Source organism: Filicampus tigris, chromosome 11, assembly GCF_054856515.1.
Source record: "Filicampus tigris isolate MCC_2025a chromosome 11, RoL_Ftig_1.0, whole genome shotgun sequence".
In the NCBI taxonomy this organism is placed as follows: Eukaryota; Metazoa; Chordata; class Actinopteri; order Syngnathiformes; family Syngnathidae; genus Filicampus; species Filicampus tigris.
The window spans coordinates 13,776,185-13,793,278 of record NC_141227.1 but is presented as its reverse complement, the minus strand read 5'-3'; the positions used below and the strand labels follow the sequence as shown (position 1 = coordinate 13,793,278).

General features: G+C 41.1%; 2 protein-coding genes across 3 annotated transcripts; one reads left to right on the top strand and one right to left on the bottom strand.

Moving 5' to 3' along the window:
- Positions 1–612: 612 nt before the first annotated feature.
- LOC147139818 (serine/threonine-protein kinase ICK-like) lies at positions 613–9,673 on the bottom strand. Of its 2 annotated transcripts, none has more exons than XM_086044528.1 (14): positions 9,487–9,673; positions 7,959–8,226; positions 7,782–7,836; positions 6,925–7,046; positions 6,756–6,835; positions 6,550–6,682; positions 5,210–5,381; positions 4,925–5,092; positions 3,304–3,675; positions 2,951–3,156; positions 2,586–2,728; positions 2,389–2,505; positions 1,346–1,450; positions 613–1,265 (listed from the first exon to the last, which is right to left on the bottom strand). In XM_086044528.1, exons 2-14 carry the CDS (start codon positions 8,057–8,059, stop codon positions 1,120–1,122), a joined length of 1,920 nt encoding a protein of 639 aa, XP_085900654.1. In that variant the 5' UTR covers positions 8,060–8,226; positions 9,487–9,673; the 3' UTR covers positions 613–1,119. The 2 variants fall into 2 exon arrangements, with proteins under 2 accessions (XP_085900654.1, XP_085900655.1); XM_086044529.1 differs by lacking the exon at positions 9,487–9,673 and adding an exon at positions 7,323–7,362 and having other exon boundaries at positions 7,959–8,012.
- Positions 9,674–10,434: 761 nt separating this feature from the next.
- fbxo9 (F-box protein 9) lies at positions 10,435–16,498 on the top strand. The gene is made up of 13 exons (XM_086044462.1): positions 10,435–10,643; positions 12,418–12,489; positions 12,653–12,769; positions 12,859–12,916; positions 13,323–13,419; positions 14,114–14,244; positions 14,325–14,439; positions 14,707–14,825; positions 14,913–15,003; positions 15,077–15,172; positions 15,459–15,552; positions 15,689–15,843; positions 16,141–16,498. The coding sequence occupies exons 1-13, from the start codon at positions 10,641–10,643 to the stop codon at positions 16,247–16,249; spliced, it is 1,257 nt and encodes a 418-aa protein (XP_085900588.1). The 5' UTR covers positions 10,435–10,640; the 3' UTR covers positions 16,250–16,498.
- The last annotated feature ends 596 nt before the right edge of the window (positions 16,499–17,094 follow it).

Here is a 17,094-nt window from a genome sequence, read left to right as displayed (position 1 = left end):
GGCCCATTTGTAGGAGAAACGTAGGGAAGTCAAGCTCCAAGCTTCAGACACATCCAATTGCGGCGCTGCATGTGGCAGTCTGCCTTCCTTTTTGATTTCAAACTAAATGCATGTTACGCATGTAACAACACGTGGCATTTTAGTCAAGTGTCATTTACACAAGTTAGTTTGTTAGCTCACATTAACTCAAGCTAATTTGTTGCTTATTTTGGGGTTTCTTCAAATATTGTATAGATGTATTTTTCTATGCTGAAATGTCTGCTGACATAATGCATTTGGATTCCAGTATGGTCCACACTTTTAAGTTTTGCATTTCAGTGACTAAACAATTAAATGGGAACACACCCAAAGCTCACTCATTTACTGCTGAATATGTGCAATTTTAGACATTTTACTATCTTGTACGTTAAAATAAAGAAATTAGCAACATTTATGTTGCAGGTGAATCGAGATCTCATTTTCAAACCAAAGCTGGCAAATGATCTTTCCCTGGGAAACAGATTTATCATGGGTCATTACATTACATTTCAAAATGTAATTGAAAACTATATCCATTGAATGTTCAGTAATCATATGAATTACTACAATGTAACAAAGTAGAAAGCTCTTAAATATATTTAAATCAGTCATGACTTTAATTGAAAAAACAAACATGCAAATAATACTTAACTCATCAGCATCTCAAAGTAAAAAAGGCAACATATTTATACAAATTCATATACAGTAACCACATATATATAGAAAGTAATATACAGTAGCAAAGTAATTAACTGTTTGTAAACAACTCACAGTGCCCTCATATGTATTTCATTTATACATGTTGGTAAACAGGTATGATAATAATCCATACAAAACATATGTAACAACAGCCAGAGAGGAGAGTACAGGCAAATAATATTACAGAGGTGCAATTTTTCTTTGTGTGTGTGTGTGTGTGTGTGGGGGGGGGGGGGTGGGGGGGCGGCTGCTGTTTTGCACATAACTTCACACATACATATACATACATACGCGCACCATCCATGATACATGTAGTGAAGCAAACATTATTGCTGTGTTAAAATGTATGTACAGCCTTTGATTACTGTTTGGGAGGTAAATTAAAGAGTGTCTTCCAGGCCACTAACGGTGTCCATATTTGGCAGACCAATCTATTCGCCCGTGGATGCTCTGTACTGGTGCACGTGGTAATAGACAAGGGGGGCTTTTGTTGGCCATGTTGGTGGAGGGAGTCCTTTGGCTCCGATTGGATCGCCATGTTGCATAATCTTAAAAAAAAAAAAAAAAAAAAAGGTTATGCAATTAATGCAACAATATATAAACAAAACATTTTAAAAAGAATCCTAACTTGATGCAGTTGATTCCAAAGGACCCTGATGACCTCTGTGACCAGCAGAGCCGACATCTTTTGTGTAAAATCTTGGCAAGCATCCTGCTGGGATTGTATTTGTGCCTTTTCAAGTGTAAAAAAAAAAAAAAAAAAAAAAAACAAAAATTATGAACACAAGATCCTACAACATGGTGGCAACAAATGAAATAAATAAAATATGCTTAATCTATTGACTGTAATCCCTTGGAATATTTAATAATTACAATTACAAAAACACTCAAAACAAGTCCTACATTTTGTCTCTTCCATTTTTAAGTAGAACTAATGTCAAACTCTTAGAGCGGAAGTCAACCTTTTTCAAGAATATGTTCTCAGCCGGCCCACTATTCATTCTGATAATATTAATATTACTTAATATTGCGTTTGTGGAATATGAGTTCAGCAGCAAAATCCACCTGTTTTTCGCCGTCTGTGGGGGCGGCCATTTTGTCACTTCTGTTGACTGAAAATGACATCACAACTGCTCAGTGCTCAGGTAACGAGCAATCACGGCTCAGCTTCTGAAGACAGGTGAGCCATGATTGGTCGTTACCTGAGCCATGAGCAACTGTGATGTCATTTTCAGTCAACAGAAGTGACAAAATGGCCGCCCCAAGAAATGGCTAAAAACAGGTGGATTAATAACTCTTATTCCACAAACACAATATTTATTAGAATGCCTTGTTTCAACAAGTGGGCTCGCATAGAACATATTCTTGGAAAAAATATGTTTGGGTTGACATCCGCTTTAACAAAAAATGCAGTTGTTTTAATATTGTTCAAAATAACCAGAAAGAATATAAACATTTAAAAATAATAATTAAATCCGATTTATACACACACTAACATGATAAAATAGATACATTTATTTAAATGAACAAAATACTGGTAATCAAAAGTCAGATTTTTTTTTTTTTTCAAAATACAGGTATCCTTTTGTAGATTTCTATTGGCATTTTCAAGAATCACTATATAAATACAACAAACGGTGCCAGCAGATGCAATGATAACAGTGAGATTACCATGAAGACCTCTGCTTGGTAGTGTACCACCAAATGGAATACTGCTGTTGCCCCAAAGATGGCTTCCGGGCATGTCTTTATTTGCATTTATGGACACATTTTTCTTTGTGCTGATACCTGGAGGACATGGAGAAAGATTAAAACAAAACAGAAAAAAAACATAAAAACAGAATGTCTTCGCATTTATAAAGTGTTACCTGGTAAATATCGAGACTGCCTCAGGTAGTGCTGTTTGGCAGACGCAGTCCTCGACGCTTCCGGGTAGCCTGACGCCTTCTTCAGGTTTAAAGGTATTTCTTCTTTGCCATTAGGGTGACTGAAGTCCAGAATGTCGCTATATCTGAAGGGCACAGGACACATTTGGGACTGTATTCCCTTAATTATGCCACATCTACATCGAGTAGAGCTCAGTACTGCTCATCTTAATGTGACAATGTGGTACTACACATAAGGTCTACAAAGTGGAAATGCCTTAAGAGTAATGCAATTTAGAGTTCAACCAAAAATCTGAAAAAATGAGAGAGAAACAAAACACATGAACTCTGTGAGTCAATCGTCTCACCTTCTAAGCGGTTCCTCTGCCTGCTTCAACTTGTCTTTTGAGAAGTTGCTCTTTCCCAGAACGCTCGAGGGCGTCAATTCAGCGTCTTCGTAGTCGTCCCACTCATCCCCTTTAAAGTGTCCTGTGCCGTGACCCCAGCGGCGACGCCCTCCCTTCGCTTTCATCTGATAGCTCAGCGGGTTTGCGTTGTCACTTTCTTGCCTCATCTGCGAATGGCAAAATTAATCGGAATGGAATTGGAACGTCTGGATCGAAATAACAGTATGCGCAAACCCGGCCATTACAACTACATGACGCGACACAAGTAGAAAATATGCAGCCTGGGTCTGAAGTGTGACTGTGGAGGGCCTCACTTTGCTCTTGTCAAGAATGTAAGGTAGATGAGTCTGTGGTGTTCCTTGTCTGGGCTCCTGCTTGAGAAGATGCTTCGGTTGCTGCTCTCGAACCAGCTCCACGTGGCGTTGGTATGCCGCTGGCGGGGCTGGGACTGGGGAGGGCTGGAGCTGCTGCACAGGCCTGGAAGGAATGCAGTGTTGGTTGTGGGCAGGTGGCGGCTGAGACGGAGGCACAGGCCTCAGATGTAAGGGTTGCTGCTGTGCAGTCTGTTGGGGCTGTAATAATGGTGGCTGCGGGGGCAACGGATGAGGCTGGGGTCTGCCCTGCTCCAGAATCTCTTGAGGGGTTCCCAAAGCCTGGCCCACGTGGAAGTACGAGTACCTGAGAGCCTGCACACAATATCATGCAAGTCAATATTTTTGCCTTTAAAATAAACTGACTGGTAGGGGTCGGCGATATGGCAAAAATATCATATCACGATTTTTAAAAAAATAAAATCACGATCACGATTTTATCATGTTATCTTTTTAAGACTAATTTGCACATTTCTGACCATTTTCCTCATGTTAAACATATAAAACATATTTTAAATGCATGTAAAACTCTAAAAGAAAAATAAAGACATTTTAAGACAGCTAAGCTTTCTGAACAGGTTCTAATTTGAATAGTGCCAATTTTTTATCAAAATGTGCAGTGAATGCAAACATAAAAGGTAACATAACGTAAGCATAAAAACACAGCTCGTACCGCAGGTCTAGTACTTTGAAGAGTCTTTTAAAGCCCTCGTTTTCCACTGTTTTAATGGGAATCATTTCTTCAGCGAGGTAATAAGTCACTGCCTCAGTTACCTCTTTACACTGCTTGCTTGTTTTTTCATATGGAGTGCCTTTGTTAAATGGCTGTGTTACCGTGGATTGCGTTAGCTTGGGGCTAGTGGCTGCCTCTGGCTACCAATGGTCTGATCTCCGTTCGCTTTGGCTGTCGGCGCTGACGTCCGAAACGATTCTCTGCCAACTTTGCAAATAACTGGTTTGCGCTTTCTCCTCCGAGGAAGAGCCAAACCAAAATCGACACTGTGGATGTGGAGGTTCTTTTCGGGACCAACTCTGCTTCGTGGTGACTTTCCGCTACAGCCTCCCGCTATACAAACAAATAGGGAGGCGGGGAGTGTCACGTACGGTGCACTGTGCGTGCTGTGTTTGGTTGGTCGGGTATACGAGTCAGCGGCTTTGCGCCGCCATAGAGCTAAACTATTTAGAATGTGCCATGTAGACGATCAAACGATCTTTCGGCTTTATGAGATCGTGAACACATTAAACCGCTTAACGATCTAATATCGTCATATCGCCCACCTCTACTATACGGTACAAATACAATTTTCCTATCTCAAGTCATCTTTCACCATTGAAATGAATAGAAATGCCATTAATCTGTCCCATCCCGGAAAATGTGCGCATTAACAATATGTTCCGGGAGCGATGCATTTGTTCTCTGTTTCTCTTAAATTCTTGATAATATCTCGTCTTTAGTTTTAAGAGCCATTTTCACCTGACATAAAATTGTAATCTGCATTTATCAAACTTGTCTGCCAGACGTGAACACAAATATAATTTCCCATTGGTTTCTGTCAGAACTTACCTGCGCAGAAGTTGGTCTTTTCTTGGGGTCCCATTGAAGCAAATCAGTCATCAGGTGGATGGCTTCAGGACTGGCATTAGGAATCAGTGTCTTCAGATTACTGGGAACACACTGAGGCCAACGGAAATACATGGCACTGGCCAGCTGGAATCCCTCCGACCAATCATTCTAGATGGAAATAGATGAAAGACCTCCATGGTACACTCACATTTGTAATCAAATTAAAACCGAATTCCAGTTCAGCTACATTCAAATGAGATTCTGCTCGCGCACTGAAACGTTTACCTTCTTTGGTGTACCCAAAACTTGGCAAATCTTGAATATGGTGTCCACCTCACTGGAGCCCGGGAATAAAGGCCTGAGGGTATAAAGCTCTGCCATGATGCATCCCACCGCCCACTGGTCTATGGGGGAACTGTAGGATATCGATCTGAGGAGGACCTCTGGTGCTCGGTACCTGGCCAGAAATAAATCCTTAATTCCTCATATATTGGTTGCATTTTTTTTTAACCACTTGTCTTCAAATGTAGCTGGAAAATAATAGCTGACTTTGGGCGAGAGGCAGGGTACAGCCTGGACCGATTGCCAGCCAATCGCAGGGCACATACACAGTAACCAATCTACCAATCACATTTATGGATAATTTAGAGTCTTGTATGAACCTAACACGCATACCGAGTCCCTAGAGAAAACCCTCGTAAGCTCGGGGAGAACATGCAACCTCCACCCAGTAAGGTTGGAGCTAAGAATCAAACCCAGAACCTTAGCGCTGTGAGCCAGATGAGGTGGCTCAGGCATTTTGTTAGGATGCCCCCTGGACGCCTCCCTGTGAGTTGTTCTGGGCATGACCCACATGGTGAGGCCCCGAGGGCAACCCAGGACACGCTGGAGAGTCTATGTCTCCCGGCTGGCTTGGGAACGCCTCAGGATCCGCCAGAACGAGTAGGACGAAGTGGCTAGGGAGAGAGAAGTCTGGGCTTCCCTGCTTGAAGGGGAAAATCAACCCAAACATATTTTTTTTCCAGAATAAGTTCTATGCAAGCCCACTAGTTGAAACAAGTCATTCTAATTACAATTGCATTTGTGGAATATGAGTTAAGCAGCAAAATCCACCTGTTTTTATCCATTTTGGGCGGCCATTTTGCTCAGGGCTTAGGTAACAACCAATCACGGCTCAACTGTTCTCTGAAGCTGAGCAGATATTGGTTGTTAACTGAGCCCTGAACAACTGTGATTTTCATTTTCAGTCGACAGCAAGCGACAAAATGGCCGTCACCTGAAATGCATACTGTCTATATATATATATATATATATATATACGGGTGGATTTTTTCTGCTGAATTCGTTTTCCACAACACAATGTTAACCAAAATATCAAGTTTAGGCTAGTGGGGCTCCATAGAAAATATTGTACAGAAAATATTGGGGTTGACTTCCGCTTTAAGCAGCTGCCGTCCTGACCTAGGAGTAGGGTAGCTATTGAACAACTTTTCAAAAAATGTGAAGGGGTAGGTCACAGCTTAAGGAAGAGACCAATAACATTACTGCAGGTGCGGGAAATGTTTGACAATTACCCTAATTTGCCATTGAGTAATGTGCAAATCTTCAAGACAATATTCACTTGCCATCTGGTTGACACATAGTCCGTGTATGGCGGTCGAGATCTTATTTCGCGGGCGAGGCCAAAATCGGCTATTTTAACCAACTCTGGGCCCATGCACAGAAGATTCTCAGGCTTCATGTCTCTGTGGAAAAACCCTAAAAAGAGATGCCCGATCATATAGTTACATGGGGTAACCGAGTACTTCAGAGGTGCAGTCGTGTAACATACCATGTTTATGAATGAATGCAAGGCCCTGGAGGATCTGAAACATGATATTTCGAACAGCAGATTCAGGGAACAATCGAGTCCTGAAGCAAGAAAAAGGACGGGGGAAAAAAACAAACAAACACTAAATGTTGAGAAGTGTGGATTTCCAAATGCTGTAGGCATACAGTACCTGTCTTTCATTAGCTGATACAGATTTTCTTTCATGTACTCAAAGATAAAGTACAAGTGGTCATTCTCTCTGATAACCTCCTTCAGCTTAATCACGTTAGCGTGGTTGAGCTTCTTTAAAGACTGAAACGAGAAGAGCGGCAAAATTACATTCGGACATCCAATTAAAAACAAGGTTAAAACTATTGACACAAGGCTGGAGGATGCACAGGGATGATTCAGGTTTCATCATGCTACATTTTAGTGAGGAGGATTTTTTTTTTTTACTTTTTATGCCTTGACATGCTGTATTTTTGAGCTGGCTAAATCTCCTACTGCTTTAATAAGTCAAGCTCTAAGAAAAGGGGTACGTGAGCTCAAGGTGGGGGGGACGAGCTGACAATTGCACGCAAGAATCACCTTTGGCTCTTAAGAGCTGCAGTGGGTTGAGTGTAACATTCTGAGTGTGAAAAGAAAGGACAACAAACTGAGTGTTTCACATCACTGCAGCGTCCGGCAAAACCAAAAAGTATAGTTTACTTCTCAAATTGACACAAAAGGGTCCACTTGGAGAAATAAACGCCACAGCTCAAGTATACACTTTGTTTTTCACCTCAGGAGAAAAATAACATGTGGTGCCGCTGAGTATCATCTTAAAAGCTGAGTGGTGTTGATTGTGAAAGTGAAATTTTAACATTCATTAATATTTAATGCATTTGCACATATAGACGCAATCGACCTTTTATAAGTGCAGTTATTGTGTTGATGAATAAGAAAATCACACATGCGATTCATTTCATTTGCTCCTCCTTTGAATTGCATTTATGTCCTGCAACGTATGCAAAAACGTGTAACTGTGCAACAGAAAGCATTACAGACCTTAACTTCACGGAGATTCATGCACTCTTCCCATGAGTAGAACTTTCTTTTCATTCTAAATACAAAATACACTTCAAGTTACTGGGATACTCTGCTCTCGTTGCCATGCATTCTTCGAGTTCATTTTACAGGCAGACGACAGAGTCCACAGTTCAAGTATAAAGCTCACACACTCACTTCTTAATGGCCACAAGCTCTCCAGACTCCAGGTTGCGTCCGAGGATGACCGAGCCATATGTGCCATCCCCGAGTTGTTTGAGGGTGCTGTATCTGTTCATTGTCCTTGACTGTCCATACCCTCACCCAGGAGCGGAGGTCAATTGGGTGGGGAGCCGAGATTTGCTTGCCTGCTGCTGCTGAATGCAGCCAAATGTCCTGTGACAACACCTCAAGTCCACGGGTAGAGCTGGACGACTCATTGTGTCATGGGCTTGACTCCACCCGGCTGGGCGGAGCATAGGAAAATGATTATTAACATACTGTACACGGTGGGCCGCAATTAGGGACTACACTTGAAATGAAACTTTTTTTTTCATTGTATTACTTTTACAGAATTTTTTTTCAGGGCATTGCTCACCACCTGGCCTCGTTGCTTATTTCCAGAACACCTTCTTCCTTTAGAGCTTTTTATTCTCTCATCTGTGATTTTTAACCTTAGCTGGTTGAAACCAACTTTTCTGCCTTTCTATTTCCCCCTCCCCCCACCTTACTTTCTAACCTCTTCACTGCCATCCTTTCCCTCGGATACTTTTTTTTTATTGGCATCTTTTCCTTCCTGATCTCCATTTCCTGTCTTACCTCAGATCAGCTTTTCGTCCATGCATTCTTAAATCCTTTTCAAAACTACTTTTCTGGCTTCTCGCACATTTTTAATTCATGCGTCCTCACATCCTTCTGTCACACAAACCTGATTTTCTGCCTTCTTTCCTTACATATTTACACCTTAGACTTTTCCTTCTTTCCTTCCCCCTGACCCTTTTTTAATCCTTCCTTTGCTTTAAATGACTTCATTCAGTAGCTGTCCAATACTGATTGAGAATCTACTTTCTTTGTTCTTGACTCAAATTATTTACATTTCACGGTGCCTGTAATAAAAATCATTTCAAACGCATCTACTTTTGTCCCACCCTGTATACAAGCATGACATGGACTAAGCTACAATGGAAACACACATCACCACAATGCAATTATTTTGCCACTTCATTGTTCAATTCATCATAACAGCCTTGCATTAAATCCTCCCTTCAGGAGGATTACAACATCCAGATTCGACTAAATCCGTTGCAGAAGGAAGTTGGGTCAGTTCCATCAATGTAATGTGGCGCCGTTTAGCGTCATGTGGCGTATGTACAGTACTGGTCAAGAGTAACGGGACATGTGCGAACAGGCGTGCACACATCCCATTTGTAATAATAATAATGTTTAAACGTGAGACATTTGAAGCTAGCAAACATAGAGGTAGCACGATTATGCAAATTCCCTGAATACATTTCGTCGTTTGACGCGCTTGTTTTCCCAAACATTTGTGTTACATTTTGATTGAATGGTCCACGTTTTGTGACGCTAATTGGAAAACACGAAGTGGTCCATTGGATAGAGATCGAACTGTGGTCCACTGGATAGAAATCAAACAACGCTACACTATGCAACAGAACCGAACAGACCGTGAGCGGTGCTAGAATCAAAACAGCAAAACATTTCTCACCCTCCTCGCCTCAATTCCACAAGAGCACATAGTCAATCATTAGCAACAAACAAAATGCAAAATGACACCTTTACAGGTTAGCTAACATCATCTCCATCTTCTGTGTGTTCTCCACACAACATAAATGTAATCAAAACCAGGCCCAATCTCGCTGGGAGAGGTTCCATCCCGAAATCTCGCGATGTTTGAATACAACGCTTGCAGCACTTTCACAACAAATCACAGCTCGTCATAGGCATCAAAGATACAAAGTTGAATTTGGTAGTAATTTTCCTCGCCACGATGTGTTCGCCTTGTCTGTTTTTAATTCGCCAACAAATTATAAACGCACGTTTAGCCCTTTAAAATACAATTCACATGTAAGTATTAAGGCAGACATTATAGCGAAAAGCCCTTAAAAACAACGTTAACATAAAGGCCCACTTAAATAATAAGTTGAAATATGACGCAGGAATTAAATATACAGTAACAATATAGCTAGGCTTGTCGGTACAAAAATATCGTAAAGTACAACAATATTTAATATTGTTGTACTTTTGGGCTTTTGGGTAATGGCGCATACCCGGAAGTGAATGGGTGTGAACTGTTTTGAGTGTCATTCTTTTTCTCTGGTTAAGTAATACATCGTTTTTGTTTTTTCTTGTTTTTTGTTTACAAAAACAGATTAAAAGCTCATTCCAAGAATGTAATAGTAAAATTCGCGTTGATAATAATGTTCACACCACAAAGGTATTATTTTAACAATTACTATGGTTGTAAGTGTATAAATTGCCACTTGTAAAAATGTCGATTGCACATTTCATTCGAAAAGTGTGACGACAACATTAACGTTGACCCAAGGTTAGTGCAGGTGTTACGATTTTTTATTTTTATTTTGTGGTAAAACAACCTGCATGGCTTCATTTCGTAAGGTTGACGTGTACAAATGTAAACAGTGAACAGCCGATTGGGGCAGGTAGGTGCGCGACTTCCGGATTACTTGACTCTCCAAGTCCAAGCTCGGCTCGGACCTTTCATCGAAATGGCTGCGTTCTTGCGAGCTCGTAAATATGTTCGTTGCGTGGTCCGTTTCTCCGACCGTGACCTGTAAACGCCACGCCAACCGTTTGTGAAGACACGCGCCCACTAAAAGCGACTTTCTCGGCCAAGTTGTCATGGTATGTCACCGCGCGAGTTAGCCATTTAGCAAGATAGTCGGCTAGGTAGCCCTTAGCTAACTTTAGCCAACACGTTTGCCGTCACTTGTCTGCAAGTACCATTCATGTCCGACTAACTAGTTCAGTTGTCAAATACTGGGTCGTAGTTTGCAGTATTTCATTTCAACACACTTAAATACCAATTTACCAAGTCCTAGATTGGCGTAACAGCATAATTGCCTAGTCATTTGTAATTTACTGTCACATCAACAAATAATTCCAATGTGCTTGTTAAAAAAATGATATTTCCCCCGCCCCCCATTTTGTCTGTGTAGATTGTCAGTCAACCATATCATGGTAATCCGCTAAGGTTGCATCGAGGTAATTGGGTTATTCTTGTTGAATTTATGTGTTTTTCTTGTTTTTACGAAAACTTTCAAAATGACTTGGGTAGTTACGCAATTTGGTGAACGTTATAATAACAACAGTAATAATACTAATAATTACAACAACAAAAATAATCATGAGCGTACTCGTAATAAAAGCTCCGATTTGTGTAGCGCCTTTCATGGCACCCAAGGGCGCTTTTATGTAACCCCTGGGGGTAATAATAACGCTGAGTATATAGTCACCAGCTGATAGCCGACCGCCTTGGCAGCAGAATGAAAGGTTCCAGTAGAGGTCCAACAGGCAGGCGGGGCTCCTTGTGGGGGTTTAGAGAAAGCAGGGCAGTAAATTAATCAAGATGATTCAGAGAAAGGTCAGGATCACTATTGGCTAGTGGTGAAAGTTAACTAGCTGCTCAATGTATACCTATAAAATCATAGATATATGACACATGACAACTTTCACTACAGCTATATTTTGTGGATTTTGCATTAATGTAGTAAAATAAATGAGTCATTAAGTAAAGAATAATATTGTGACGTAAACCATACACAATTAGTTTGTATATAAAAAAAATATTTAAAAAAAAAAAATATATTATTGGTGAAGCCTGTAAGACCAATGTTTCCAAACCTTTCTTGAACCAAGTCACACATTATACATGACAAGAGTTTTTACAGGACACTATCAAACAATAACATCACAAAAGTGTGAATACTGAAATAAGGATGATTTTGTCTCAATGCATGTCATCTTCCAAACCGCTTATCCTATATAGGGTCGCGGGGAGTTGCTGGAGCCTATCCCAGCTGTCAATGGGCGAAGGCAGACCACACCCCGAACTGGTCGCCAGCCAGTCGCAGGGCACACATAGACACTGTCACTGAGCGGGAATCGATCCCATGCTGCCCGCACACAACTCAGGCGTGTGTACCACTACACTATCAGCGGACCCTGATTTTGTCTCAATTTATTCACAAATTGATATACTCGATTATCAAAGTAATCAACTATTTTAAGAATCAGATAATTGTTTCAGGGCATTTTTATCTGATTATTTAATTAATTCATGGAATAATCGATTGAATTACCGATTCAAGAAACATTCGATTGACAGCCCTTGTGGATACACTGATTTTGTTTTCGCACCTTTTGCCGTTTCATTCAAGACCATTTAGTTGTTCTGCCTGTCACCGTACATCACTAGCAAAGGTAGAAGAACAAAGATAGAGTTGTGATTAATTAGTAATTTGCAAACAAAGTAAGTGAAATCGAATCATTGGCACCCTGGTTGGGAATCACTGGTTTAAAGTAGACAGTCAAATTGTTATTTGTCCAAGTATGCTCTGTTATCAGCTTTAGCAATCACAGTGATCATATTTATCTAATATTTATTCACTTTTGCTAGGCTGAAGAAAATGTGGATATTGGTGGCACGCTGGAGGAGGAAGATGAGGGTTCTGATGATCCAAATCTTGAGGTAAAATAGCCTTGCTCAACATTCATAAATTGTTTGGGATGACTGATTATGGCGCTCATTCCACTTTTTAACTCCATGGAGGATGTTCCGTTTAAAACTGGATCATTAGCCCTAAAAATGTTCACCATTGGCAGTTCCCTAATATGTAATGATTCAACTGCAGCTGCAGCTCAATGCTTTCCGAGCAAAGTGGATGTCCGAACTCAAACCGAGCTGCGACACGAGGCTGCTGCGAGCTGCGGGTCGGAGGAGGACGCAAGAAATTGCTCGGGAAGAAGAGGTACCTCCCCAAAATATATCACTGGACCTGTTATGTTGAGTGAGTCTTTTTAAAAAAAAAATTTTTTTAAAAACAATTCCTCCTGTCAGGCTGCAGAGCTGTACTTGAGAGCCGTTCAGGAAGAGCAGAATGGAGCGTTTTATGAAGGTGAGTCAGTTTATGTACCAGGCTGCAAAAATGTCCAATGCAAAGAGGAGTTTGAATCCCAAACCGCCAAATCATGAGTCAGACATGCTAACCACCACTCCATGTGATTTCCTTCATGTTCCAAGTCAAAGCGTGACCTTTTTTTAACTGCACAGGTGATGTTTAGATTTATATTTTCATATTCATAGTAGTCCAATAAAAAGCCATGGAGTTTATGTTTTTAGAGTAAACCTAATACCTAAAGCCCTTTTGAGTTTAGAGTTAAACCTCCAAATGGTTGGTGTTTCGCTGCTCCACTTAATGTGGTTTTAAAAGCCTTGGTAATTTATTTCAATTTATCTGTAATGTTGGAGATGTGGTTGAGAAGTCATAAGTTGTTGTAACTTCTTGTCGTTCTTGGCGGCAGCTATCAAGTTCTATCGCCTGGCTATGCAGCTTGTGCCTGATATCGAATCAAAGATCAACTACAGCCACCCTGATGCTGACCAAGTTGAGAGAAACTAGTAAGACGCTCAAAGTTGTTGACGCATTTATACACTACCGTTCAAAAGTTTGATGTCACCAACTCTGTTGAATACCATTTAAAGGTTTGGAGGTCACTTACACGTGTCATTATTTTTTCAAGAAAAGCACAGTTTTTATTTCTTAATCACACTAACAACGTCTGGACCGTGTTTGTGATTAATATTAACTGGAAAAAAAACAACAAAAAAAACGTTTTGCTTTCAAAAGTGCTTTCTTTCAAACTGAGTACGTTTTTAAATGTCATCCAAACTTTTAACCGGTACTCTGTGTCTTGTGTTACGATATGAAAAGATGAGAAATGCCATTAATGACAAGTTAGACTAGAGTCTACACAAAAATAATATAAAAGCACCACTTTAGTTTTTACTCTTATTTCTCGTGAGCTGAACTCAAGCAATCTAAGTGTTCCTATGTACATGAAAGGCCTACTTCTCAAGTATTGTTCACAAATTTGTCTAAATCTATATTGGTGAGCACTTCTTAGCCGAGATAATCCATCCACTTCACAGGTGTGGCATATCGAGATGCTGATTAGACAGCATGACTATTGCAAGAATGCGCCGTAGGCTGCCCATAATAAAAGGCCACTCTAAAAAGTGCGGCTTTACTGTATTGCATTACCTCGGCAAAGGAGAAGTGCTCAATAACACAGATTCATGTGTTGTATCATAGCAGGGAGGAGAGGGATGCCGATGGCGAAATTGAGGATCTGGTTGATTACTTTGAGCAGCAGCTCACTTTGGCAACTTCCTTTCCCAAGATTTGCTCCCCCGAGTTGGAAAAATGTCAGGTGCACATATCAGGTAGCAGGCGTCCTCATCATTTGGTCCCGTGATTTTCACCCCAATGCTCACCTTTGTGTTGTGCTCCTGTGTGACCACAGCTTTGCCACGGGAGATCCTCATGTACATATTTCGTTGGGTCGTGTCGCGCGACCTGGACATGCGAGCCCTGGAGCAGCTGTCGTTGGTGTGCCGCGGCTTTTACATTTGTGCAAGGTCAGCGCCGCTTGCTACTTTAATGAACACTGTGGGCTAACATGTTGCTCAAAAGTTTACTTTTGTCGAAACTGTCAACATCATATATCAGTAAGAGTGATTTGTGTTCAACAAATATACTTGCATTGCTTTAAAAAAAAATTGATTCACTGTAACATGAGGCACAATTTGAACATTTAACCCTTTCACGTACCACTAGAGGGAGGCAGAGTACCACAATCTGAGAATAACTGCCTCCTACCTGTTCCCTTTTCACGTGCGTGGCAGGGAGCCGGAGATTTGGCGTTCAGCCTGTCAAAGAGTTTGGGGACGCAACTGCACCAAGCTGGGACACTTCCTGTCATGGAGAGAGATGTTTCTGCAGAGGCCCCGCGTCCGTTATGATGGTATCTATGCGCTGGGGCAATGCTTCCAATGGATCTTCAACACACACACACACACACACACACTTAGTTCTCACATTGTCCGAGCAGGCATCTACATCAGCAGGACGTCTTACATTCGTCAAGGGGAGGAATCTCTGGACGGCTTTTACCGGCCTTGGCACCATGTCGACTTCTACAGGTAGACTTGGGACACGCATACTATTTATGATCTTGTCAACTAGTAGGTCAATATATTGTGTGTGTGTTGCCAGGTACCTGCGCTTCTTCCCTGATGGCAGCGTGCTCATGCTGACCACACCTGAGGAGCCTCTCTCAATTGTCCCTCGCTTACGCACTCAAAACGTCAGGTGAGGCCATGTTGTTTTTGTTTCTTTTACTTGAATTGGATGTATTAAGGCCAACGTCTGGGAACATTTAACCCACCAATTCTGATGATAATACGCGTTTCTTTAAAATTGCAGCATACATTTTTTTTTATACAATTAGAAAAGTCTTTAGCCCTTACTGGGGAGCAGTTTTAACCAGTAAACCAATTTAGAGCATCTTCAGAGCTCTGGGTGGGAAATGGCAAGCGTCTTAGTCGATGAAAGCCGAGCGTTATTATTTCAAGTGACATCTGTGTTGCTTCCGCAGAATGGACGCCGTCAAGTTCGGCCACTTCCGTCTGTCCCAGGAGACGGACAACCAAACCAAAGTTTACGCTGTCGTCCGCAAGAGAAAAGAGGAGGTGAGTTGGCTTTAATGAGGAATCGTGCTCTTGAACAAAGCGTTTCATGTTTTGTTTTAATTTGAAAAAGTACATTCCTAATTTTTTTTTTGTAACATGCTATTGAATGAAATTATTTGTTTGTGTGTGTGGCCAGAAATCATCCGAGATGCAAAAGAATCGGTTCTGCAGGCGGAACCCTGCCCCCGAGGCGGAGCACACCTTCCACGTGGGACTTCTTCTGGCCTCTGGGGGGCGCCAGAGTTTCAATAAGCTGACATGGATCCACCATTCCTGCCACATCACTTACAAGTAAGACCTGCTACCAAGCTGCATTGTTGCAAAGGGGTGGAACATTAGTGGTAAATTGCCACGGGAGGTTAAGATGAGGAATTTGGGAAATATTCCAAATTGGAATGATGAATGGAAAATATTCATGAACATAAATGTGTTGTCATATGCAGATATCCATGGACAATAATCAATTAAAAAGCATGACGTTTAACGGCTTTATTTGAAAAAAAAATCCTGAACGTTGAAGCCCTACCAGAGGAAAATACATGGAGATTAAGGAAATATTCTTTTATAAAATGTAACTTTCTTTTTTAGGCTGACTGGAGAAACTGTTATCAGCGCATTTGACCTGAACAAGATGTACACGCCTTTCATCTTTGGACGCGTCAAGAGTTACACTGCAGTCTCGAATCAGCCTCTCTAAGAAACCCGCATGTTCGTCTACAAAGAGCAGCGACCGGCTCATGCATCACTTTAACAAGCAACATCAAAACTAAACACACTAGCACGTGATAATAACTGAAGTTAATCTTGTCGTTTTCAGAAAAGTCGCTAAGTGTTTGAGCACTATCTTAATGAGCAGCTCCAGTTCACATGTTCCCCGGCAATGAATGTTCATTCTGGTTTTGTCTCATGGTGCACTTTGTCCTTAAATAAACAAGTGATAAAATGATTTGTTTCATTTGACAGCATGTTTTAATCATGCATAGCACACACTGTACATCACATCATAGGGTTATCAAATATGAATAAGCAACGCATCAGCTGTTATCATAATCTTTTTTTTCTGGGAACCAGACATGGACAGATCAAACAGGATTTACCGAGAGGGGAGGGAAGAAGTGGTTTTAAATTCCGCTAAAATTATTTAAATCCTCTCAAATGTAAGATGCAGTGTTGTGACCACGTTTTGTCTATTATAATGATACAAATTATGATCAAAAATTAGTGCAAGAGTGCTTTGCTGACATAATTCTAATTTAATGCTCGCGTGTGCACCAGTTTTCCTGTTATTGATTGCTCATGTCATGCCACACCAGTCCGGATGAGGCCTGAACCCTCAAGTCAAATCTGACATTGGTCTCTCGAGTTTATCAATGAAAAGTGATCTCAAAAGACATACAACATTTGATTCACGGAGTAACAACCACATGTGAAGTCCCTGAAGAATGTTCTTATTCAAATAATCATGTGCAATGTGCAATATTTTCTTGACACTCCAGTGCACTGTACTAACAGGAAGTACACTAGCTGGATTTTCTACTCTAA